We start from the raw sequence: 25,027 nt of genomic DNA, 5'->3' as shown, positions 1-25,027 counted from the left end.
GTAATAATTTCTCCGAATATATCTAAAAAAATATCTTCTATTAAAATAATTTTTTCTAATTTAAAAAAGAATTTCTGAGAGGACTCTTATTACTAGATCATTTTAAACTTCTTTTCTTTTTTTGTTGGGAAAACAAAAATCAAATAACTGTATTACCTGTCTCTCCGGCGTCCACCTAAACTAAATTTACTAACCACCACTTCTAGTTCTACACAAGGAGCCACTCAAACGAAGATACACTTAACTCTCAGTTTAAAAACTCTCCCAGCGAGAAAGCCAATGGCCGGAGTGCTGAACTTCTCGCAACCTTCACTTTTCCGGCCACTTTCCGGCAGCCGTCAAATACCCAGAACCTCATTTTCCATTAGAGCAACCTCAGAATCTTCAAAAACCCCACAAACTCCATCTTCTTCGTCAACCACAAGCACCCAGGAAAAACCAGAACCAACGCCATTTGCTGCCCCGCCAAATTTCAAGCCACCTGAGCCGAAGCGATTCGCCGTTAGACCTGACAAGGCTTTGGACATATTGGGCGCCGCCCTTGCTCTGTTCTTTCGATTTGGAACTGGTGTTTTTGTTTCAGGGTAATTGTATTTTTTTCCTTTTTTTTTCAATTATTGTAACTAATCTGTGTTAAGATTTGATAGCCATTACTTATTTGTTTAATGATTTAATTTTGTTCGTTTAATGGTTGAATTAAACCCTTTTTTGTAGTTGTTAGCGTGTCAAGTGCTTGTTCTTGGATAGGTTAAATAGATTATACTGAATTCAAGCAAGAGTATGTTGAATTGAAATGAAAAGAAGAAGATATTAATTGGAGCACGTGATATCTTGAATTCATTACATATTTACATCGCTAATATGCTAGCCTAGTAGCTAACCTTGGACTAAAAGGAAATTAAAAGATAAAAATGAAATAAAATACTATGCAAGATTTACAACAATTAAACAGTTGCTAATTCTGTGGAGTTGCTTTCAAGACTGGAACCATATAGCCCCTCTGGAGGTATCTGGATTTAATTAAGTCTAATCATTGTTGTTAGGATATACGGTTTGGTTGTAAAGAAGGAAAAGACAATGGGCAAGCTAGAATATTGGATTGCATTGGGAGAATTCTTTAGCAGATGTCCCAGTGTAACCGTCAAGCTGCTGTTGCAGACAAATTCAAGTTATTTCTGATCATTATGAATAACAAAACTGGACAAGATAAATACTCAGAGTAGTGGTTTTTATTGACTTTCATATTGCATATGATTTTGCAAGAAATAATTGCATAGAGCTATCTCTTTATACTGGAGCCCTTGTTATTGGTTGATTGATTTTTCTTGAACTTGAAATTTAAGTAGCTAAGGAATAGAGTTAATATCAATATGGAACACGTTAACTTTTATGACCCAAAAGTTTTTAGCTAAGACAGATGGAGCTTAACTGTGCAGATTGCATATCTAGTTTTGCTAAGTATATTGCACTGCGATGGCTTATATTACCAAGTGATTTTCTTTGTCATCCTTATTCCTTATGGTCTATCCACTTCTCTCTGTGGGTGCTTCACTCAGTTTGATGTAGTACTATGTCAGAGGAATACGGGATATCTTACTACAGAAGGAAAGGAATTAAGTAGGTTTTATCATGGTTTAGGCTGGGATCTACAAATATGTAGGTGCAAATCATGAAGTAAATAGGGGTAGGGCTCATCAGTTATCATTTGTGATAGACAATAAATCTATAGGTAATAAGAGAAGTCCTACTGAGTAATCCATCCTTATTCTCCTTGAATATTACAAAACCAAGCACAAGTGGCCCTGCTGAATGCATCACATCATCTATCATTTTTTATTAATTTAGCCCTGGACACTTTCTTTCACCTTAATCATATGGCATTTACTTTGTAATGTGGCAGATATAGTGCGTCTTTTGTCTCCAAGGATGAGATTCCACCTGATCAGTATGCTATGGAAATAGCTGGTAGTGGTCAAATTCCTTACATTACTTCTGTATCAAGACTTCTGAAATTGGCATGCATCCTTAAAGACATCGAATTCAATTCATATCATTTGACAGTTTAGCTGAGCCAGCTGACTTTAACAGGTTTTAAGGTGAAGGAGACCTCAAAATTAGGCCCTCGTCCAGAGAAGCCTATTGAGATATATGAGTATGAAAGGTACTCTATAGTTGGAATTTTTACCTTTGGTGTTTTGCCTTGTGTATTCTTGTTTTTGGCCATCGTATACATTTCCTTATGCCATTCATGGTAAAGAAAAGACTGACTGCTCGTGTTGTTTTCTCCACATATGGATTACCATGGACCACGTGCAAACTTCAGCTGTCCCTTTTGTCGAAAGGTAACATTACTCCAGAGTATCATCCATTTTGCATGTACTAGATAGTGTAATATGCTCGTAATTGAGCAATGAAATTGTGAAGATGTATATAATGAATCAAATGTTGTTGAAATAGTTACACACTACATGTCATAATTCTGTATCACTGGTCTGGACATTTCCAGCACACTGTAACTCTTGGAGGAGGTGCTACCCTCAAATCTGGTTGAATGGTCATGTCTCAAATGATAGAATGTCCGGATAAATTCACCAGTCCATCTATAGCTATTGATACTAAATATTGCAGTTATAATATTCATATGATAATGGTAAATGGTGTACTGCATTTAGATATCATCGGAACTGAAATTGCACTTCTAAAGGATTATGCCATGCATGTTCAATTTGACACCTATGGTTCATATCTGGTTTCCAGGTGCATTATATGTATGTGGTGTCTTCTGCAATGTGGCAAGTTTTTGAAATTATTCAATGGGTTCATTACATCGTATAATATCTATAAACAGGTTAGAGAAATTGTTGCGGTGTTGGATCTTGATGTTCTATATTATCCTTGTCCAAGAAATGGTCCCAATTTTCGTCCAAAGGTTTTGCAGATGGGTGGTAAAAAGCAGTTCCCTTACATGGTCTGATGTTCTTCCTTTTCTTTTCTGAATCATTAGTCTGCACTCTTGGTTATTTCTACTCCAACTTTATATATGAATAGGGACTGGTTTCAATTTTCTGTTCAATCTATGATTATACCTTCGTTTGTGGTTGCAGGTTGACCCAAATACAGGAGTTTCAATGTATGAATCAGACAATATAATAAAGTACTTGGTTGGCAAATATGGTGTGTATGGTTACATTCACCTGTTTTCTGTGTGTCAATTTTATTATTTGTTTTTTGCAATATTTCATCAATTAATAGTTGCATTTTTGTGAGTGCGGAAGATATCAAACTCACATTATAACAAGAAGAATTCCATTTATTCAGAATTTTAGTATGTCTACGGCAATTTTCCATCTTCGTAAAATAATAATAATAATATTCTTTTCTAGAAGACCTGCAAATTATGCTTCCACCCTCCTAGTTAAGATAAGTTTTACGTGATGAGTTCTTTGGTAGTCTTACAAATCATTTTGACTTTCAGTTAATTCTTCTGAAGCTCTTTTTCTTCAATGACAAGGTTGTAAAATTTTAATGGCATGTTGTTTCTTATGCTTTCTTTGTCTTTACTCAACTTTATTTCTTTGTTTAGGTGATGGAAGCGTTCCTTTCATGCTCTCACTTGGTTTACTAACGGTTAGTTATTAGCATTTAACTCTTTTGTTAGTAATGCTTGCCCATTTGTAAAATGAAAATTCAAAATCATATAATGTGTGATTGTGGATTTATTGCAGACTTTGACTGAAGGCTTTGCTATGATTGGTCGTTTAGGAAAGGTAACATGAATTTCGTTCCATAATGTTTGGGATGGAGAAATCTGATATGCATTGTTTGCTATAGCTGTGCCAGGAAATCTGTATCGACTAAATCAAATGTTAAATGTGAATTTCGTTCCACTAACAGTCTAATGTTCTATACAAAAGTATAGGCATGTGTTGCTATCCTAAATTCACATATGAGGTGCATGTTAGGGAATCCCACATTTGTTAGATCTTGAATTTGACATATCTTCATACCATTGGGGGCTTACCGCCTAATAGTTTAAGCTTTCATTTGTTATCTATCTAATTGATCCACTGGTTTATTTATGTAACATTTTGTGATGTGGGAGAAGAAAGCTTTGATACTGATTGATGAAGGATGAAGAAAGAAATAGATAGATAGAGAAGAGTTATAAAAGAGAAAGAAAACTACAGAAAATAATATGAGATGGGAATCAGAAATAGAAGGAAGAATTTGAGAATTAAGATTAGGGAGAAAACAATTAAACCTTAACATTATTTGTAGTGGATGAGAATAAGGCCCTGTTTATGCTGACCAAATCATAACCAAATATGAAACAATAAATCTACATCAAATGAATAACCTAATTAACACAAATACAAAAGTAACAAAATAAAAGCCTTTCTAAAATAAATATTACCAAGAATCCCTTAGATAAGTTGTAGGATACCATTCTGCATCTTTCTGTATATACAGTTTATTCAGCACAGTCTTAATCATCAAGAGGTCACTATATACTAAACTAGAATTGGGTGTAGAGTTTTGCTGAACCCTCTGTGTCATTTTTTTGCAGGGACAATCTTACACTCCTGCTAAATTGCCACCCAAGCCACTTGAAGTATGGGCATACGAGGTTGGTGGAGTATTAGCCAGTCTTTAATGTTTAAAGTACAAGGAGTAATATTTTTTGACATTCCTCATCCAAAATTTGGGACTTCCATGATCTCCTTATTTTATTTAGAAGAATGTGATTCAGTATCCCTTTGGTTTCCTGTGGTTTTATTCTCCTTATCAGGGTTCCCCATTCTGCAAAGTTGTACGTGAAGTGCTTGTAGAATTAGAGTTACCGCACTTGCAGCGGAGGTAAAGTCCTTGTGTGGTCATCTGATCTGTCCTTTCTCCTTTTGGTTGTATTGTAAAACATGATTTATTAATTACGCAATATACGACTGCATGTAGCCACCAAGTGCATGCAATTTATGTCACTGTTGAACTAGTAGTTGGAGATTTTTTAGCTTTACATATGCAACTCCTGTCTTACCCCAAAAAGGAAAAAAAAATTAAAAGCTTCATGACATGTATGATACTTCTTACTGAAATTGAAAAAAAGACAGATATTATTGCATGGCTTATTGTGGAGTTTCAAAACCCTTCTGCGTGGATTATTATGTATATCATGAACAATACGGCATTGAGTTTAGTAATCTATTCCCTCCTTCACGAGTTATTTTTCCACTTTTTTTTTTTAATGTTGTATATTAGATGTGGCTATCCATGTACAAATGTGAGAGTTCACTCCCTATTATCATAGATACTTCCATCTGGTTTGTGGATAGATCATTGATTATTGTACATTCTAGCGTTTTGGTCTCTGTAAATACAAATGCCCATGGATTTATATCATTACTACTTACCAGACTTTTTCTGAATGATGCTTCTTTTGACTTTTCTCAGTTGTGCTCGCGGCAGCCCAAAACGACAGATTCTGATTGAAAAAGCTAAACATTTTCAGGTAATTTATTTAGGTTTAAACCATCTATGGTGAGTTTTTTAAAATCTGAAAAATAAAACTGAAACACCGGCTTGACATGTCTCAAATGACACAGATAATAACGATTGACCACAATTGTTCACAGGTACCTTACTTAGAAGATCCAAATACAGGAGTGCAAATGTTTGAAAGTGCAGACATTGTTGAATATTTAAGAGCAACTTATGCGCAATGATAGGTGAAGCTTTCGAGGGCTTTTTAGGTTTTCTTAATCCTCTTGGGTACAAGTACCTTTGCCTTTTCACCAACAAAATCATATATATATATATATTAATACTCAAAGAGATGTGTAGATGTTTCTGATTTCTTCTTTGTAATAAAATTAGTTCCCAACTGAGTGAGTCTTCTTAATAAGTTAGTTTTGTGACATGATGGTTATTCTTTTATTTATTATGTGCGAGAATAGCTTCTGCACTTTCAGATGATTGTAGTACTTATTGTGAACTCTTACAGCATTTCCCCTTTTGCGGAACAGAATAATGCAATGGAAGGGATCTTGGCGGGGTGTTTTAGTTTAAGAAGTAGCTGTAAAGTGTTAACTAAAGCGGTCTACAAAATACTCCAAGAGTCTATGTTACTTATCTTCAGTTTTGTTAAACTCAATTCAAATAATGGGAACTACTTTGTTGAATTTTATACTTGGATAAAACAAGAAAGCAAAGTTAATGTTGTTATTAGTGCTCAAAAGTTCTTGTATCTACTTACTGATGTTTAGCTTCTGTGTGATGCAAGGATTTAAATTTCAGTATGAAGAATTTCAATTTCCTAACAGAGTATTTATAATTTCCTGGGGAATAGAATCCATGAGGGATCTGCTTCGTGGAGGATAACTCTAGGCTCAATCGCACTGTCTTACTTCAAACATAATAGAAACCTTTAATTTATCATGTGCTTAAACGTAGCCCTATTTATACTAGACTTTTTAGGTAATGGTAAGTATCCAACCTGTCATAAATGGTACAAAAACCAGCACCATCACCTAATTTTTTGAGTTGATTGTAGGCATCTAACCCGTATTATGTGCCATGAAAGTAGGACTAGATTTCTGTGTCCTATATGGACCACCATTCCATGCCAAGCGGGTAAAATGGTACTGACAAGCGGAGGCACTGTTAATGGTGTAGAGGCTTCCCTGTGCACTGAGGTTATCACGGACTCAAATCTGCAGCTTCAGTGAGTGCTCTCCCTTGCTTGCTCCTGCACGATAAAAGGATTAGATCGTATCTCATCCAATAGCGACGTGACATATAGAACAAGCAATCGCCTCTATCTTGTATCAGTAACCGACAAATGCATCCCCAGTTTCCACATCCCCAGATGCATTCTTATAATATCAAATGATGATAAATTTGGAAAACTGTTTGCTTTTGAAGAATGATGCGCGGGAGGAACTGATGAAGTGTGGCCCCTGACTCTCACATTGTGGGGGCTGAGAAGAATATCCACAAGTTGACCTCTTCACTCGTCACCCATTTTGCAGAATCTCTTTATCTCTGATATGAAGTTCAAAACTAAAGAGTTGTCTACTGGCAGCTTCTGCTTTGGACTTTTTGTGTGGCAGCTAGATTCATTTTACTACATTCTCTCAATTTTAATCACCAGCCTCTTTGTGCAATTTAGTGGTGGATGGGATAAGGCATCTGATTCCCCCACTACAAAGCTTGCACATCGTTAATGGCACCAAACTTCTGCTTTATTTTGTATTGAGGTGCCGTTCATACCTTTTAAGTCATAGTTGTTATAAAAAAAATTATCCATAAAATAAAAATTGATAGTATACGAAAATTTAATTTTTAAATAAGAATTTCAACAAAAAACAATAAATATATTTTATTAACTATTTATAATAAAAATATGAAATTAAATCAACTTATTTTTCGAGCCACTATATCTATCTAATATTTAACAAACACTTTAATACTATAATTCTTAACCTACAGCTATCCAGCCTCCACCCTCAATATCAAATCAGTGCACTCGTGTATTTATAATTGTTTGCCGTTGCCTTCCTCTAGTGTCAGGTGGATACCGACTTTTGTGTTCTGTTTGATTATGCACATCCGCACATGGATGGTTGACACAAAGACATGCAAGTGTTTCGATATATTTCTTAAATCCATTATTCTTCCTACGGTTAGACTTTTATTTTAATACTAACGTTGGCTCACATACGTTAAAAGGTCAACGGTCAAATGATGTAATGTTAAATGCTGTTGCTAATGGAACCAAAAGACTACCATCTAGTAGAGATGTAGATATATACTTGGTTCTCTTTCATGTTGAGGGCCCGAGACCTGAGTGGTGCTGAGAACTGAGAGGACGGGAAGCACTAGCATTTTTGCTTTTGCATTTGCTTATTTCCACATATATTTGGCACAAAATATTGTGTGGAGAGGAGACCACTTGCTAAAGATTTGTGTTTGTCGGTCTCTTCTTCTGCAGTGAACTAAACCACCCATGTGTCAGAGCAGAGCAGGGGGAGGTCGAATTTCGTCCTTGGCTGAGGATGATTCGACAATACACCTCTTTAATTTTGGCCCGCAACTTATTCATATTGGATTGTTTTTGGAGGAAAAAAAAAAGGATTACTCGTATCAATAAGTAATGCGATATTTAGTATTTTGAAATTTGTTTCAAATTCAAATAAAATTTACTCTCATTCAAAGAACGGAAGAGATGTCTATAAGAATTTCAATTCAAAACTTATATACGAGGAAAAAACATATTCTCAGGACTTTTGTTAGACATTTTATAGTGGATTAATTTAAGTTGTGATATCTAACAATTCACAATTCGTTAGGAAGAAATTTACTCTCACTCCTTTAAGAGAAAAAAAAATATAAAAAAAAAAACTCATTTTTTCATGGATTGAATCCAATGCCTTCTCACCACGTTAATTAATTAATTTATATTTTTAATATAGAGAGTTATCAGCTGGCTTTCCTCTGCCTTGGCCTTTTTAAGTTGAGAGTAGGAAGTGAATTATTGGAGGCTTGTTGTAAGCTTGCACTAGGTGATCAGCAAAATCAATAATACGCACGAGAGCAAGTTTACTTATATTATAATTAAAACTCTTCCTATGAAATGTAATGTACCTATTTGACAACAAATATTAATTTTGTGTAGATTCGTTTTCGGTCATATGCAGCGACCTCTTAACTTGTATATAAATTTGATCATAAAGTTCTTTTTTTTTTTTTTTTGAGAGACATACGTACATTTTAAAATACAAGTTTTAAATATTTTAAACTGTAATTAAAGATCATTATGTAACCTCAATTTTGTATTCTAAAACATGTAAATGCGACACTGAAATTTTTCTTTATTATGATTGATTTCTTAAGAATGTATACACATAATATAGTAATAACTCGTTGAAACAACAACACGTGTGCATTACTCCGTAGTCCACTGCTTTTTTATTTTAAATTTTTAAAGTTGGGGAACGTCGATCAGAAATTCAGAATTATGAAAATCCTGAGATTATAAAATGACCCACAATTATATATAATCATCCGAATTTACAATTTTGACGGTCTAGAATGATCTTGTTTTTTTTTTTTCATATTTAAATACCAAAACCACACAATATCATGCTTCCATGCAATACTATTAACTCATAGGACAGCAGATCTCCAATTAAGATCTAATATTTTCTTGGTTTTTTTTTTTTTTTTGGGTATAGTGGAAAAATTAATTATTGGACAAAAATGACCCCACTAAATTAGCTGTAGCAAACGCCCAAAAAAAAAAAAAAAACTACGTGTATAAATAGTGCTAGTCACAAGGGATCCGAAGCCAAAGGCAATTTCAAAGCTTCCTAAGAGCCAATAGCTGTATTGTCCAAGTATAGCAGCATTAACCCCCCAAATTATAAGCCCTTTATAACAGAGCTTTTAAGAACATTTCCATAGTCCTTTCTTTTTTTCTTTTTTTTTTTAATTAAAAAAAAAGGACTCAATTAATCATGGTCCCCCGAGTTGCCATCGTCGTTGCCCTTTCACTGCTTTTCAATGCTGCTTCGGCGATGGTCGAGCAGGGTATAATCTTTCTTCTTTCTCTCTTTCGTTATTCGGAAATCTGAGATTCAAATCCCGCTCACATAAAACTCCTGGAAAATTTTATGTTTTTTTTATTAATGTAATGTTACTATGGCAGAAAATTAATCTGAATTATATAAAATGCAGACGTTTATATGATAATATCTTTGATTTTTTAAATTCGGAGCAGGGATTGCTGAAGTGAGGTTTAGCTACGTGGCAGATAACGGCCCTGAGAACTGGGGAAAGTTAAGTCCAAATTTCAATACATGTTCGACAGGAAAACATCAGTCTCCAGTGGACATTATGCAGAACAAAACCGCCCAGAGACAGGAATTGGGACCCTTGTCCAAGGAGTACTATTCTGTAAATGCAACTCTGATGAACTCCGGCTACTCCATTGGGGTTCGTGCCTAGCTATCTGAATTTAAAACAATGTGATGCTGTTGGTTTCCTCGGTTTCTTGTACAGTTGTAATTTGTATGTTCGATCTGATCAAATTTTGTGATTGCAAATGCAGGTACATTACGAGGGAAAAGCTGGAGAATTGAACATAAATGGGAAGAAGTATCTCTATAAACAAATGCATTGGCACACTCCTTCCGAGCACACGATTAACGGAGAGCGGTGTGTACTCTCTCTTGAGTTGATGCCCAATACAACTTGGCCCAATCCCACCAAAACATAAACATTACATAGATAAATTTAGGCTGAATTTGTTATTGAGATTTGATGCTACAAAACTAAAATATTTGGTAAATATTAATTATAGTGGCTTTAAAATTAAGTTGATTTAATCCACCATTTTTACGATGAAAATTTTATAATATTTTTACTATTGTTGTCAAAATTATTATTTAACAAACATGTTTACAATAAAATAATTAACTTTTTTGTTTTACAATTACAACTTTTTCTTTTTTTGCACAACTATAATACTTAAGTTACAACGCCTCAACACCAAACAAAACCTTAGATGTCATGGTATTGGTCTCGATATTTTTCAGTGTTTGTGAAAAGTGATAATTAAATTTGATTTGCAAGTTAATTCGATCATATACTTAATTAATTAAGTAATTAACTAATATCAACAGATTTGCTGCTGAGCTCCATCTTGTCCATCAGACAGAAGAGAAGGACGTCGCAGTAGTGGCAATCCTCTACAAATACGGCGACCCAAATCCTGTCGTCACCAAGGTAACTGATTACAAAACTTGTTCACGGTTGATACATAATAATAATAATAATAATAATAATAATAATGACTTGTTAAATAATCACGCTGTATAATTGCATGCATGCAGTTAATGCCATACTTGCCCCAGCTGACCCGTGAGAGCTGCACGAGCAACCCCAAGACTTCCGATGTTGATGTTGGTATGATGGACCGCGACTACTCCAGGCAACCTCTTCAGGGATACTACAGATATCATGGTTCTTTAACTACTCCTCCATGCACCGAAAACGTCGTCTGGACCGTCCTAGCTCGGGTAATTTTTTTTTTTTTTTTTTTTTTAAGCTCAAACACGACCAGCAACAATTAAATTAAATTTTATTAAATATGTGATGATAGAAAAGAAAAAAGAACAATAATAATTATTATTTTTTTTCTTTTTTTGGGGTTTGTAGGTGAGATCAATTTCAGAGGAGCAAGTAACGGCTCTGAGAGAACCATTGTGCAAGGATTGTAAATTCAACTCGAGGCCAGTGCAGCCCCTCAACGACAGGAAAGTCGAATTATTCAAAGTACATAAGAAAGGACGAGTTGAAGCCTACAGAAATAAATTCGTCCCAGGGTCAATCTGACAAGTTGCTGTCCGGAAAAAATAGAAAGGAGAATGAAAAAAGAAAAGAAAAGAAATTATTTCTGTATTTTTGTTGTGGTGCCTTATATTTTTGTCTCTGGTGTCCTGAAGTGCTGCTCCAGTTGTAGTCGTCAATTACAGCTTCAAGCGATCTTCGACTTTAAATATGATGACAAGGCACCATCCATTATTAAAAAAAGAAAAAGAAAATTACAATTAACTGTGCGTGTTTCTCTATTTCCAGTTTGTTTTGGTCATGTCATGGCCGACTGCTAATAACCTTACCTGCTGTAGGGGTAATCTTGAGTTATAATATTAATTAATAGCCTTAGCACTTATTGTTAAGAGTTCAATCTTCTCCCTAGAAATTTGCTCCATTATTTTGTCATTTATCTAAATTGATCCCGACAATTGGATAACAACCGCACATTCACAATCGCACGCTTCTGCCTAGGAGTCAAATTTGGCGATTGTATTCAAATTGATCCCAATAGTCCCTTTGAAACTATCCGTCAAAAACTTCACTCCTATTGTCTCAAAACTTCAAATTCAGACAAGTTTTGTCTCATCAACGTGGTTAGCAACGACTTTTAACTAGTATCAATCCGATGCATCAATATTACGGTTGGATATGAATAAATAACGCGATATATCTCTCTCATTTAAAATTTTCGAACTTTCCTATCATTTTAAACTTTTGAGTATGCATTTTATGACAAAATTTCATATCATGATGTATCAATTTCATTTTAAACTTTCATTTTGAATTTTTAAGTATGCTTTTCATGAAAAAAAAAAAAACTCATAATGTGATATATTTGTCACATTTAAAACTCTCGAATTTTCTTATCATTTCAAACTTTTCAGTATGCATTTTATGACAAAACCTCATATCATAATTGTATCAATTTCATTTAAGACTCTCATTTCGAATTTTTAAGTGTACTTTTTATGAAAAAAAAACCTTAGAAACATGATATATCAGTCTCATTTAAAACTCTCGAACTTTCTTATTATTTCAAGCTTTTTAAGTATGCATTTTATGACGTTATAGCTTGATTAAAAATATGGTTTTTAGATGCTCCCATATTTTTCGAGAAGGAAATTCTGTAGCGGATTGCTTGACTAACTTGGGTTTATCTTGTTCCATGTATACTTGGTGGGATGAATCACCAATGACTATTAGGAAAAAGTTATTTGACGGTACTTAGGGCTATCATAAGTATCGTTTCATAACTTAATCTCTTGACTCTTGTTCATGAGAATTTTGTATCTCTTCTCCTTTTTTTTATTTTTTAATATATTTTCAGATTTATATAAAAAAAAGTATGCATTTTATGACAAAACCTCATATCATGATGTATCAATTTCATTTAAAACTCTCAAATTTTTCTATCATTTTGAATTTTTAAGTATGCTTTTCACGAATAAAAACCTCATAACATGATGTATCACTCTCATTTGAAACTCTCGAACTTTCAAATAAGATTCTTCATGAAAAATACTTAAAAGGGTTATGAAAGATCAAGAATTTTGCTTTACCTTACTTTGCTGACTGATATTTTAACATGACTAGGCAAGTCATTTTCAGAGAAAATGGAGATTAGCGATAAGCCAATATAGTCAAAATTCTAAACTACTCAAATTATGGCGTCTCGAGAGTCAATAATATTTTTGCCATTGTCCTTAACAAGGACTCCTAACTTGTGAACCAAACCCCACCAAATGAAAGAAAGCCCAATCACTCATGTGATTTTAGCCATTATTCAATGCGTTGGCATGACTTTTATTCTCTAACCCACACAGTTTATGCTCTAAGACTAAATAAAAATATGAAATTAATAGTTATGAATTATGATATTACTTTATAAATAATTCAAGTTAATTTATTAATCAAAATATTTGTATATATATTATTATTTTGGTACATATTTTCTTAATTGCTATTGTTCCACCACACGATAACACAAGTTAAACAAAATTAATAAATTTAAAAGTTTATGATTAAACATTTTAAAACCGCAGAAATTTTATTTTTTTAATTAAATTTTTCTTTATAGTCGGGATATAGCCAATGATAATGAGCGTAAATGTGTGTTGACACCATCAATTTTTACCATAGTATCAATAGTAAATATACATGTTCATTCTCATTCGTAACGATTCTCAAAACTATTTTGAAGGTGAGAGATTAATATCTAAGTAAATTGGTATTAACGATTACAAATATTAAAAAGATTAATGCAAACGCCAAATACTGAAAAGGTTTCTTGAAATTGAATTATCTTCACCAATCACTGAAGCCCTAAGTTACTTGCAACACGTACCAATCCCTAGCTAACCAATTGATTGTTCAAAGCCCATTGCATATTCCTCAAACAACATTTTTTTTTAAATTTTTATTACTAAAGAAGAATACGTAATTTCTAGTTTGAAGTCAAATTCAACATTAATTTGTTCATTTACTCGTACAAATCACATTCTAATCTGTGAATTGAATATGCATTATTTATGTTAACTAACCATTTATTCAAATTGAATTTTTACTTTTCTCCAACAATATTTTCAAATTTCACCTTCGCCAGCTCTACCAAACAATCAAAATTTTCAATCACAGACACCCATATATATTCTTCAAGAATTTATTACTAAATCCACTATTACAAGAAAAAATTTACAATCCATCAGTCCAAAAAAACACTCTAATATTTACAAACCTTTACCCCAAAAAGAAAAAAAAAATCAAAATGTGAAAAATGTTGTTACCTTTTTTTTTTTTTTTCACAGGATGGGGGAAACCGTTATTCATATCATCTATCCCAACGACTATTTAAAAAAATCAAAGCGGGCCCCACCACAGACCCCCAATCACGACCGGCTAGTAAAGTCCATTTTTATCTGGGCCCCTCCCCCACTACTTACTCTTGAGTCTTGCCCTACCCACACGAAATCTCCCCAGTCCAGCGCGCCTCCAGATCACGCCACGTCACCCATCCAGGAATCCGACCTCCTACCAGAAGCGAACCGCGTCATCCCACCCAAACCAACCGGTTCGCCATCCAGACTCCTCCGCGGTTCACTTGAAATGCTCTTCCTCGGCGGAGACTCCACTCGCTTCAACAGCGCGTGCGCCTCACCGCGCGGCAGCCTGTCCCTTATGTCGTGAGTAGTAATAACCCCACTCTTCCTATCCGACGATTCCTTTCGACGCTCACGACTCTTACCCTCCGATCCTTTCCTCAACCGGAAAATGGTCTTTAAACTGGCAAACAAACCGGGTTTTTGTTTCCTCTCCGATTTACTCCTCAAAGACCCCGACTCCGAACCGGAACCTTGTCGCTTCTTCAATCTCCGCCGATCCCTCTTGGATCTGACCCGACCGATACAAGAAACCTTGGGAGAAGAGGGTTCGCACAAGGGACCATCCGATTTGCCAACCGAGCCGGATCGCTTGGGGAACCAGTTGGTGTTGGTTTTACAGTGTCTCTTACACTTGGGGTCAAACTTCTGCTGCGGCTTGGGCAGGCCAATGATCGAAGTCTTGGTCTTCAAAGTCGTCGTCGTCGGAGTGGAAAACCTCTGAGAAGTCGAACTCGGATTCGGGTTCAGGCCAATCGGGTTGGAGTGGGAGTGGCCCTTTTGCGACTCCTTGCGCTCGTAGAATGCGTTGCGGTCAAACCAGTCAAACTCCGCGTCCTTCGACAGCCAAAAGGAATCTGGCGGCAAGTCAGGCGGAATCTCCGGTTCCTGATGATCATCAGCATCGTGATGCTCTTGATTTGGGTTCTTGTCGTTAGTCTCGATGGCGTGGTTGGGGTTTTTGTTGATGGCGTTGGCCAGGGTTTCGCAGGCGATCTTTTTATCGCAAGAGACACCGGCGCAGGCTGAGACTAGGGTTTCAAGATCTACTTGTGGCATAATGAAAAAACAAAAAGAAATGATATTTAGAGAGAGAGAGATGAGAACTTGATGAAGGATAAATGAAGGGGATGCTTTTTATAATAGAGAAGTTTCAGACGTGTGAGCTTTGTTTTTTTTGGAGGGAGAGTTTCAACTTGTTGACTCGTGCGTGTGGTTTCTGTGTGTGTGTGAGTACGTAGCTGTATTTTTGTTTTCGTTTTTGTGTTTCCAGAACTTACTTTTTCTTGTTTTCGACAAGAGAGAGATAAAAGACGAAAGCGGGGAATTATTATAAAACGGTGGTTATGGTAGAATTGATCTCTTGTAAAGAACGTTTAATTATAGAAGTAAGTGTAAATTTAATATTTATTTTTATAATTATACGGATATTATTAATAGTTAAATATAGTTATGATAACTATTAAATTGTACCAGTAAATATAAATTTTAATACAATCATATCTTTATTATAAGATAAGTGTTAAGTTATATGTAATATAATTTACACCACTCAGATAAACAGTAAATAAACCCTATATTATTTATTATTTATGTGAGCAGGTGTAAATTACATTACATATAACTTTGAGAAATCTTATTCTAATTATTATTAACATGCAATGTCAAAGTGAAAAATGTTAGGCAGAACGGCTTTAAGCTTTTGTTTGTTTGCTTCCTGGTAATGGCTCGACGTCGGCGCCCTATTATTGTTATTATTATTATTCTTTTAATTTTTGGTTATGATAAATCATAAATAAATAAATAAATTAAACCATTAGTTTATTGCTATCGGTTTTGACAATTTGACTAGCTTTTTGATTTACACATTTAAGGAATAATTAATTTAGGTGGGGATTGGAATTGCATCGATGTTGATCGTCTGCGATTATGAGCATAAAATGATACCGAATGACGTGTATTTTGATTTCCATATGTTATTATCTTAAAAATTGCTGGCAAAATACCATACACCCCCTGTTGTTTTGCAACATTATTTTACATGCACCCGAGTATTTCTTTTCCTTTTTCTCTTTTGAAAGACTGACTAGTTCACTGTCATATAATATTTCAACTTTTTTTTTTTCTTACGTATAAAAATATATATTTTTGGCTCATCTCATCAATTCATCTTATGAATTAATGTAAGACCACAAGGTCAGCAGGTCATAATTAAATAATCTTCCAACTATACTACAAATATATAAACATGTAAAGCAAAAGTATTGTTGAATTTGTATAATTTTAAAATTTATAAAAAGATGCGTTAAAATTTTTTTTTTTCCTTTTATTCTCTCTAACTATGTTTGTTTTGTATTTCCAAAACATTTCAAATGGGTCCAAATGCAATAACCTATATATGAATATCCGGGCTAAAAATGTAAACTGAATGAATAAATGAATAATTAATTAATAAACCTAAAGGAACCTTCGTGACATCAAGGAGGAGACATCGGACATATTGGAATATTGTTTAGATAGTTTAGAAAGAATAGTTAGTCAAGAAATCAAAAATTTGCCCAAAGTCGAGGGATTATGGTATGGATCTCGTCACTTTCTATTATTAATTCAATTTTCGCCAAAAGTGTGGTTGAGTAGTTTTAAATTTAGTTGGTCACTCGGGTTCGAATCTTGAGATAAGTAAGAAGTTGAAAGATGATTCATACTTTAGTTATCCACTTACTTTTAATAAAAAAGTTTTATTTAGTTGAGTGATTTTAAATCAATTTTATTTAATTGGTTAGCTAAGCTCAAATCTTAAGATATGTGACAAAGTAAAGAAGGAATTTAGACTATTGGTTATCTACTTACTTTTTAAGAAAAAAATTGAATTATTTTTTTTAGTCAACTATCACTTGATTAGCTAGAATGGTGGTAGAATCAAATGAAGTTATTAAAAAAAAAAATTTATTTGTGTGATACATTGTAATTAATTAACATCACATATGTTCCATTTATTTAGTTAATTAGCGTTGATCTAAATAATAGTAAGATTTAACAATTAATTAATGCAAATCACACATACATGATATATCCAAAGCGAATTTTGCTCATACAATTCAATGAAGTCTTCTCGTGTTCAGACTATATAAACAACTTATTTTATACATATTTGTTATATTCAACAAATCTTATGGAAGATTATATGGAATTTTTATAAATAAATTAATCCATACGTATCTTGTTCTTATTCTTTTGGGTTGGTAGGATTCTCTTTTTGATCTGCGGAGTAACGAGATTATGATGAATGGTAAGATACTATAGTACATGTAATTTGATGAGATTATTTTTAGTCTATTCGTCTGTTAATGAATCTAATCTAACCGATAATGCATTTGATTAATAAGTTTGATTGCAGATTACCCTAGTTATTATTTATTATTATTGAATATACAGTAGCTAGAAAATGAAAGTATAAAAAATTGTTCAAGAAAATGGCTCCAGTTTTTTCACAACCAATTTTGGACTAATTGGAGTCAGTATTCAGTGATGACGCGAAAAGGAACAAATCTTTGTTCACATCCTGTTCTACATATTGAAAGCAACGAGAAGTGTAAATTATCATCTGATTAATTGTTCGATGTCTGTGCATTTATATACGAATTTATATATACACAAAAATTACTATGTACAAACTGATATGATATAATTATATTATAATCACGTGACCCATGATATTTTTATTTATTTATTGATTTATTATTTGGAAAGAATAATTTGTACCGAGAATAATCAAATTGGTCAAGATTATTACAAGTTACTTCCGTTCAAAATATAAATAAAAATACTCTTTAGTCTTTATATATTAGGTTAAATGTCTTTTTAATAAGGGTCCTGCTACGTTACGTTTAACGTAACGTACGTCCCACACACAGCAACAGTTTTCGTGGTGGAACCCACAACTGTTGCTGTGTGTGGTGTACGCTACGTTAAACGTTAAACGTAACGTAGCGCCAGCCTTTTAATAATTGTTTTTACAATAAATATCTATTTAATTTTTATATTTTAGAAAATACTCCAAAACGGTACTCCTATTATTAGTATATTATAATTAAAAAATATTTTTCCCCCTCTATTTTTACAATAACACGTTGAAATATTGACTATTAGTGATGCGGGTCCAAGTAAAATTAACTTCCGTTTTTTTCCCCCTACCCCCTCTTTAGCCCACATCCTATAGCAGTCAAAAATTACCCCCGGAAAAAGGGCACCATAACAACCAAATCGTCTAATTCTTCACATATATCATTTGTAATTTAATTAAATTCTATAAACAAAATCTCTGATTCTCCATATTTTGCCCAGCAATTACTATATAATTACATCGATAATTAATTAATTAATTAATTAATCTCATACTATAAGAACCTAATTAGTTGAGCCTTATTTTACTTTTGGGGTTCCATTCCAACAACTCAAGCTGGTTTTGGTTGCCAAATGGAACATGTGCACCAACGGCATTCCTTTCTACTAATGCCAAATTCAATAATTGAAGAACATATACATATTAGCGATGAAATTGATAATTATGATTTTAAATAATCGATTAATAATGTTGATTTTTTAAATTTTTGTGCAGGGAGAGGCCCCATCAGCTTAGCCCCAGATAATAATGGGGTTTTAATGGACAAAGGCTACAAATGAATTAGTCAAAATAATTTAAGTACTTACTTAATACTTTTGGTATAATTAGTTAAAATATTTTTTTTTTGGGGGTATATTTTAGATGCTACCAAATTCTGATTTCGTTAGTATTAGTTTAATAGCCTTTGTTTCAACAACGGTTAAGAAACTATTTAGTTCGTTTGAAATCAAAAGAACCGGTAGAAAATTCCACCCACATGCTCTAGTAGGTTCAAAATGTATAGCAGAAAGATTTACCTACTGATTGTACCTTTATAGAATATAATAACGCTTCATTTGTTGATTTGGGTTTGGCGATCATATAAAGTATAATATTAATGGTTCATTAGAAAAATATATATAAAATGAACTCGTCATGATCTTCCACCATATTTTAAGGAACAAGCCCCGAGATTGGGGGAAAATTAAAAAAAAAAAATGTTTTATTTCTCAAGGCAATGCATAGGCTACAAGCCTACAGCCATTTGACGTGTGCATTATAATTTGAATCACAATTAATACACACATTCGAATAAGTTTGTCACAATATATAATAACACACTCGTAATTTCTTTTTCTTTTTCTTTTTTTAATACCTACATATAATTTGCAATTGATTTATAAGGTCATAACAAGTCAACATGTTAATTTTTCAAACATTTAAATTCAGAGGGAATGAATTAAAAGATAAAATAACACATCATTCAAATGTTAATAACTTAATATTTTCGTAACGATTCACACTTCTAAGATAAGAAAATAGCATGGTCTTCAATCATGACTGCAAATTATAATAATACAGCCCAAAGTTGAACCGATGACTCCTTGATCGTTAAATTCTAGCTTACTTGTACAGTGAGTTTTTTTAAAAAAAAAATGAAATGTCATAACAATGTTCGATGAATGACCATAGTCACACACTCACAGGACACCCCAATTTTTAAATGTAGGAAAAAAATTACCGTATTGGATTTTAACTCTTATAATAAGTACCCAAATATTTTTTTATTTTGCCTCACGTTTTAAAGTTCTAAAATGATTTTTTTTTTTTTTTTGTGTTTGGTGTTGAAGATGTGCTAAGATTGTTTGCCTAAATTACTCATATTCGTTATCCACTAAAGGTTTTTGGCTAAAAAAAATAAACTTTGATTATAGTTAATAAACTAAATTTACTTGTAGGGTGAGATGTTTATGAAAATGAAATGTCGTAACAATGTTCGATGAATAATGCTAGTCACGCACTCTTAGGACACCTCAATTTTAGAATATAGGAAAAAAATTATCATATTGAATTTTAACTCTTACAATGAGTTTATTTTGCCTCACGTTTTAAAGTTCTAAAACAACTATTTTTTTGTGTGTTCAGTGTTGAAGGTCTTCTGCTAAGGTTGTTTGCCTGACATTACTCATATTCGATATCCACTAAAGGTGTTTTGCTAAAAAAAATAACTTTGATTAGAGTTAATATACTAAATTTCATATACATAATCATATCATTGAAGATTTGGAACATCTGTTACTCCATTTGAATAATGAACCACATGATAATTTTTCATATTCTTCTCAGACCAATTGAGTTTTTAAAATACACACGTAAAATGAGTTTACACTCTACAAGTTCTTAATAATTTAATAGTTTAACTAATATAAAAATGTATAAGTTATTCCAATTAACTAATTTTTAAATTTCAACTATACACATGTCGTCGAAATAACATAATCTTCCAAAATGATTATTTATGATTTTTTATTTTTAAAATAATTAAATTTGATGAATATGCAATTGCCACATTTTTTGACCTTGTGTTTCTTAAATTATCACACGCATAAGTTCGTGTAGAGATGTTTTAACAATTTCATCATATCATTGATGATTATGCAATTGCCACATTAAGAAAACTTATATACGAGCTAATCTCTTGTTATCACTTCACACTAATAAGGTACCTTGCCCCCCCAAATTTGTAATGATTTTATCAAATAACATATTATTAAAAAATAATAATAATTCAATTGATACGTTGACTACCAAAAAAAAAAAAAAAAATTTGTTTCAACTTTCACACGTCTAAATTTACCCTTCGTTGGGCCGGGCTTAAAAAAATTTACAGTTGAGGCAATACTGGACAATTGACAGTTTGACACACACAAAAAAAAAGGCATTTTTAATTGATTGAAAATTACTGGATTATCGATAAATATAAAGTACAATTTTTTTTTCTTTCTAACCCTAGCCAAGTTGGATTGAGCCAAGCCGAGCCGATAGTGGGGCTGACTTAGAAGAGTCAGAAACAAACCCAAAAGTCAAAAAATAAAAATAAATAAATAAAATAAAGGCACTGCATAAGCTTTGAAATTTTGTAAGAAGTTTTATCATTAATTTCTGAGAAGAATTGGAGCCGCCGCCGAAATAGGTGGCCAAAAGTGAAGCTTCATCACCTCCTTTCATCTCATAAAAAAAGAAGAAAAAGAAAAATCCTCTCCTTTATCGAGCTTCAAACAACTTTTCTAGAAGATTAAAAGCATTTATAAGTTTGAATGACCTTTTTATTCTCGTCGCCCAATCAATAATTTAATCATGACACGTAGAAGAAGAACGTGCCTAAATTGAAGTCACTTTTGTCTTTTCTTAACAATTGTACGGTTTCGTTTGAAATCACTCGATAATTCTGGACTCTCGGAATTTGATACATTCCTATTGACCTGGCATTCCTAAATTGAAGTACCCATCGAATTTGTTCAAAACCGTGTGCGTCTCTTGCCGTGAAAGAGAAAGCTAATAAGAGATTGTTGCATCCCCTTTTCAATTACATAATCAATGACCTGCCTGGCGGTGTTTCCAATTTATGAAGCCTTGACTCCATTATCAGAACTGAACCATGGGTGCCACTTGGGTTTGTAGCCCAGTGGTGGACCATTGTCCTCAAAGTTAAGTATGATTATGAGGATAATGGTTCGAGTCCCCACGGACTCAACCTCCCTCAATTAAATATAATTGTGTGGAGATTTCTTATAACGTCTTACTCCCTTGTGAAATGCGAGTGGAGTAGAGACATCCCTCCTCCGTGAGGGATATTTGGATGGGCATATACTTCATAGAATAAAAATGTAATAATATAAGTCTCATGTATATATATCTGATTGTAAATATCAGTGTAATGACCTGCTGTCATAGCAGTTGTATATATCTCTGTGTAATACAGTAACCTGATGCTTAATCAGTTTAAAAAAAAAAAAGAACTGAACCATGGGTTCGATTACCTTTTATATATGTGATCACTACAATTCGAGTAATAATCAATCTCAAAATTAGTATCTTCTGCATCGTTCTAGAATCAAACTAAGCAATTATTTCTCACCCAAATTTGTTTTGTTTTTTGTACATATAAGAGTTGCATGAATAAATGCGATGGGGCTGCCGGTCAATGGAATTGATGAAAGCAAGTCTACGCTACTGAGGACACAACATGTTTGGACTTTGCAGTAGCCGGAGTTGAGTGTTATTATTTGCTTTGATCTAATCCCAGAAACAAACAAACAAACAAACTCACATGCCATTGACCTTGAAACTTCTATTTGTCCACAACAATTGACACACACACATATATATATACGTATGAAACATTCTAGAAAAATGAGGAGCAAAACCAATCTTTGATACTTCAGAGATGATGATGAATTGTTGTATTAATTATTATGTGTGGTCTATTTCGACGACTTTAAACCATGCTCGTGTTGATTATATATGTGAAGCAAAGCCTTCGCTAGCTTTCAGCCAGAAAAAAAAAAAAAAGACAGCATTTTAGTAATATTTAGAGTTGGTGATGAGTATAAGTCGGCTCAATACTGGATTCAAATTTTTCTCTATGATATTTTTTTTATAATTAATATCATACATCCAAGTTGTTGATCAGGTGTGCTGCAATCTAGCGATCGTTTGTGGTTCCAACAACTCAGAGCTGGATTTGGTTGCTGATTAAACGGAATCATGTGCCGCCAAATAATGACAAATCAATAATTGAAGATTACATTAATGAATAATAATGATTGAAAGTTAAACTTAATTAATTGAATATCTACCTCTTTAATTTTTTTTTGCATTATTCTAGCTGTGGCGATAAGAACGGTTGAAAACCGCTCGCTAATAATAATAACAATCCAATATTTGATGGATTCATTTTGTTTAAAGTAGTGAACAACAAAGAACATGAACGACCAAGTTTCAACAAAAAGGACTTTAAATTAATTTATACGAATTTCAAGGTCATCATTTTCGTAAATCTTGACAATTTGCATTTTATTGATTTGTTAGTGAAAAATACTAATTAAATTTACAAATTAAGTTATTCTATGAAACTTGTATTTTTTTTTTTTGGTTTTGACCACGAGGTATCCTGGGGAGGGCCCCAACTATGGGAGGCACCTTTAAGCCCGTACCACAACCCAGACTACAGTCCCCGCTCGAACCGAGAGGCACAGGTTCTCCCAACAAATGCGACTTCCCTGCGACTATAAAACTTGTATTTTAAACTGATATGATAGAGAAAATAACACAATCTCAAAGAATGTGTATAAAAATTTATCAAATTAGATTATAAGATAAATAAATACATGTCAAAAAGGAAAAAAGAAAAGTAAGGGTTTCTCTAACACAACCCTTTCAAACCTAAATGTGAACAACATTATAGAAGCAAATAAAAGGTATGTTATATCTTAAATTCCTTAGCATTTTAGAGTAGCGAAATGTACACAATATTAATTGAGAACTTATTTACCTAAAACTGCAGCTTTGATCAACGATTGTTTATTTGCTTATGGGGAGAAGTTTGACTCAAAGTATTCTAGAACTATAAAGCCAAATATAATCCACCAGTCTTACTTTATTGGTTTCTTTTATTTTGTGCTAGTTGTAGCATTATTGACTAGTTTACCGGTGGTAACATTTTTTTTAAACTTCTAGTTGTAATTTTTTTTTAATGACATTTAATCAATGGTTGTATCAAACTTATCATTGACTTCATTTCCCAATTACCAATACATTTATCTTTTAGCAATTCAACAAATAAAGTTTAGACATGAGAAGTTTGAATGATGAAAAGCTCAGTCTCGTATTGAAATTTAATTGTCAAAAATTATATGCAAACTGCCAAGTGTGCAAATGGTGCTTGCAAAAAAATTAATATAAATTTTTATTTTTTAATTTTTAGGGTTAAATTGATAATTTAATTATTTTCTTTTTATTAATGGCCAAATAAAAAAATTATTATAAAATGATAATGTTGTAAAAGTAAGCCAAAAGAAATAAAAAGTAATAGTAGGAGTATCAATACTTTAATGACAAAGATATTTTAAGATATTTGTAAAAATATAAAAATCAAATGAATGCTATTCTTAAAATAAATGGACTAAATGTACTTTTTAACTTTCAAAGATGGCAAATGATATATTATTAATGCCCGTTCACAAATCTTTTACCCTTATATTTTAAGCAACGAGCCTTGAAAATTGGAGATAAATGTCTCTATTTTGGCAATTGACCGACAACAGCCACATGACAAGTGCATTTGTACAATTACAATTATTTCTGTAGATTCATAAATCCATTATATTTTTAATTAAGATTTTTTATAAAAAAAAAAATCTGTTCACCTACATGGAGATATAAATCCTGCAGATTATTAATAATATTACAGTGCGAAAGTTGATGACTCAATTTAATATAATTAATTATTTAATTCTCGTTTTTTCAATTGTTGCATGGCATATTTATTTGTATTTAGAGTTATTTTATATAAAAATATTTTTTTACCTTGAAAAGAATAAAAAAATAAATCCAATAACTACAAAATAAAGACATGAGTGTTTTGAATAATTTTTCAAAATACGCATTGACTAATTACATAAGCGACTTAAGCCACAGATAATCAAAGTAATAAAAACGAAAACAAGAAAGTCAAAACGCGTAATTAATAAGTGAATATAACAAGCAATAATTTTGTCAAGACGCAGGCATCAACTTTTGTAATTTTCTGTGGCCTTGTTTTTTCCACTCGAAAGAGCAAAAAGTAGCCATCTTCCAAAATTAACACTTCATGATCTTCTTAAGCTTTCTAGAA

General features: G+C 32.8%; 3 protein-coding genes across 4 annotated transcripts; 2 read left to right on the top strand and 1 right to left on the bottom strand.

The window, feature by feature from the left end:
* The first annotated feature begins 107 nt into the window (after positions 1-107).
* LOC18039561 lies at positions 108-6,217 on the top strand. Of its 2 annotated transcripts, XM_024182820.1 has the most exons (13): positions 108-584; positions 1,901-1,965; positions 2,089-2,161; positions 2,324-2,342; positions 2,849-2,968; positions 3,105-3,174; positions 3,584-3,627; positions 3,726-3,767; positions 4,568-4,627; positions 4,790-4,857; positions 5,449-5,506; positions 5,631-5,723; positions 6,021-6,216. In XM_024182820.1, the coding sequence occupies exons 1-12, from the start codon at positions 280-282 to the stop codon at positions 5,718-5,720; spliced, it is 1,014 nt and encodes a 337-aa protein (XP_024038588.1). In that variant the 5' UTR covers positions 108-279; the 3' UTR covers positions 5,721-5,723; positions 6,021-6,216. The 2 variants fall into 2 exon arrangements, with proteins under 2 accessions (XP_024038588.1, XP_006430189.1); XM_006430126.2 differs by having other exon boundaries at positions 5,631-6,217.
* A 3,261-nt stretch (positions 6,218-9,478) lies between these two features.
* On the top strand, positions 9,479-11,596 carry LOC18039560 (alpha carbonic anhydrase 1, chloroplastic). Its single transcript, XM_006430125.2, has 6 exons — positions 9,479-9,585; positions 9,776-9,990; positions 10,106-10,212; positions 10,680-10,782; positions 10,890-11,075; positions 11,215-11,596. The coding sequence occupies exons 1-6, from the start codon at positions 9,513-9,515 to the stop codon at positions 11,389-11,391; spliced, it is 861 nt and encodes a 286-aa protein (XP_006430188.2). The 5' UTR covers positions 9,479-9,512; the 3' UTR covers positions 11,392-11,596.
* A 2,422-nt stretch (positions 11,597-14,018) lies between these two features.
* LOC18038506 lies at positions 14,019-15,364 on the bottom strand. The gene has a single exon (XM_006430123.2). The coding sequence runs from the start codon at positions 15,306-15,308 to the stop codon at positions 14,367-14,369; it is 942 nt and encodes a 313-aa protein (XP_006430186.1). The 5' UTR covers positions 15,309-15,364; the 3' UTR covers positions 14,019-14,366.
* Positions 15,365-25,027: the final 9,663 nt, after the last annotated feature.

The sequence above is a fragment of the Citrus clementina genome, unplaced genomic scaffold (assembly GCF_000493195.1).
Source record: "Citrus clementina cultivar Clemenules unplaced genomic scaffold, Citrus_clementina_v1.0 scaffold_6, whole genome shotgun sequence".
Lineage (NCBI taxonomy): Eukaryota > Viridiplantae > Streptophyta > Magnoliopsida > Sapindales > Rutaceae > Citrus > Citrus x clementina.
This window is presented reverse-complemented; position numbering and strand designations above follow the sequence as displayed.

What these genes read in the sequence shown, in the direction of transcription:
- LOC18039560 (XM_006430125.2), top strand. Translation starts at nt 9,513, where the DNA reads ATGGTCCCCCGAGTTGCCATCGTCGTTGCCCTTTCACTGCTTTTCAAT. An exon ending in CACACGATTAACGGAGAGCG is followed by an intron (nt 10,213 to 10,679) that starts GTGTGTACTCTC and finishes TAATATCAACAG; the next exon opens with ATTTGCTGCTGAGCTCCATC. An exon ending in CAAATCCTGTCGTCACCAAG is followed by an intron (nt 10,783 to 10,889) that starts GTAACTGATTAC and finishes GCATGCATGCAG; the next exon opens with TTAATGCCATACTTGCCCCA.
- LOC18038506 (XM_006430123.2), bottom strand. Translation starts at nt 15,308, where the DNA reads ATGCCACAAGTAGATCTTGAAACCCTAGTCTCAGCCTGCGCCGGTGTC.
- LOC18039561 (XM_006430126.2), top strand. Translation starts at nt 280, where the DNA reads ATGGCCGGAGTGCTGAACTTCTCGCAACCTTCACTTTTCCGGCCACTT. An exon ending in GTATGCTATGGAAATAGCTG is followed by an intron (nt 1,966 to 2,088) that starts GTAGTGGTCAAA and finishes TGACTTTAACAG; the next exon opens with GTTTTAAGGTGAAGGAGACC. An exon ending in TTACCGCACTTGCAGCGGAG is followed by an intron (nt 4,858 to 5,448) that starts GTAAAGTCCTTG and finishes GACTTTTCTCAG; the next exon opens with TTGTGCTCGCGGCAGCCCAA.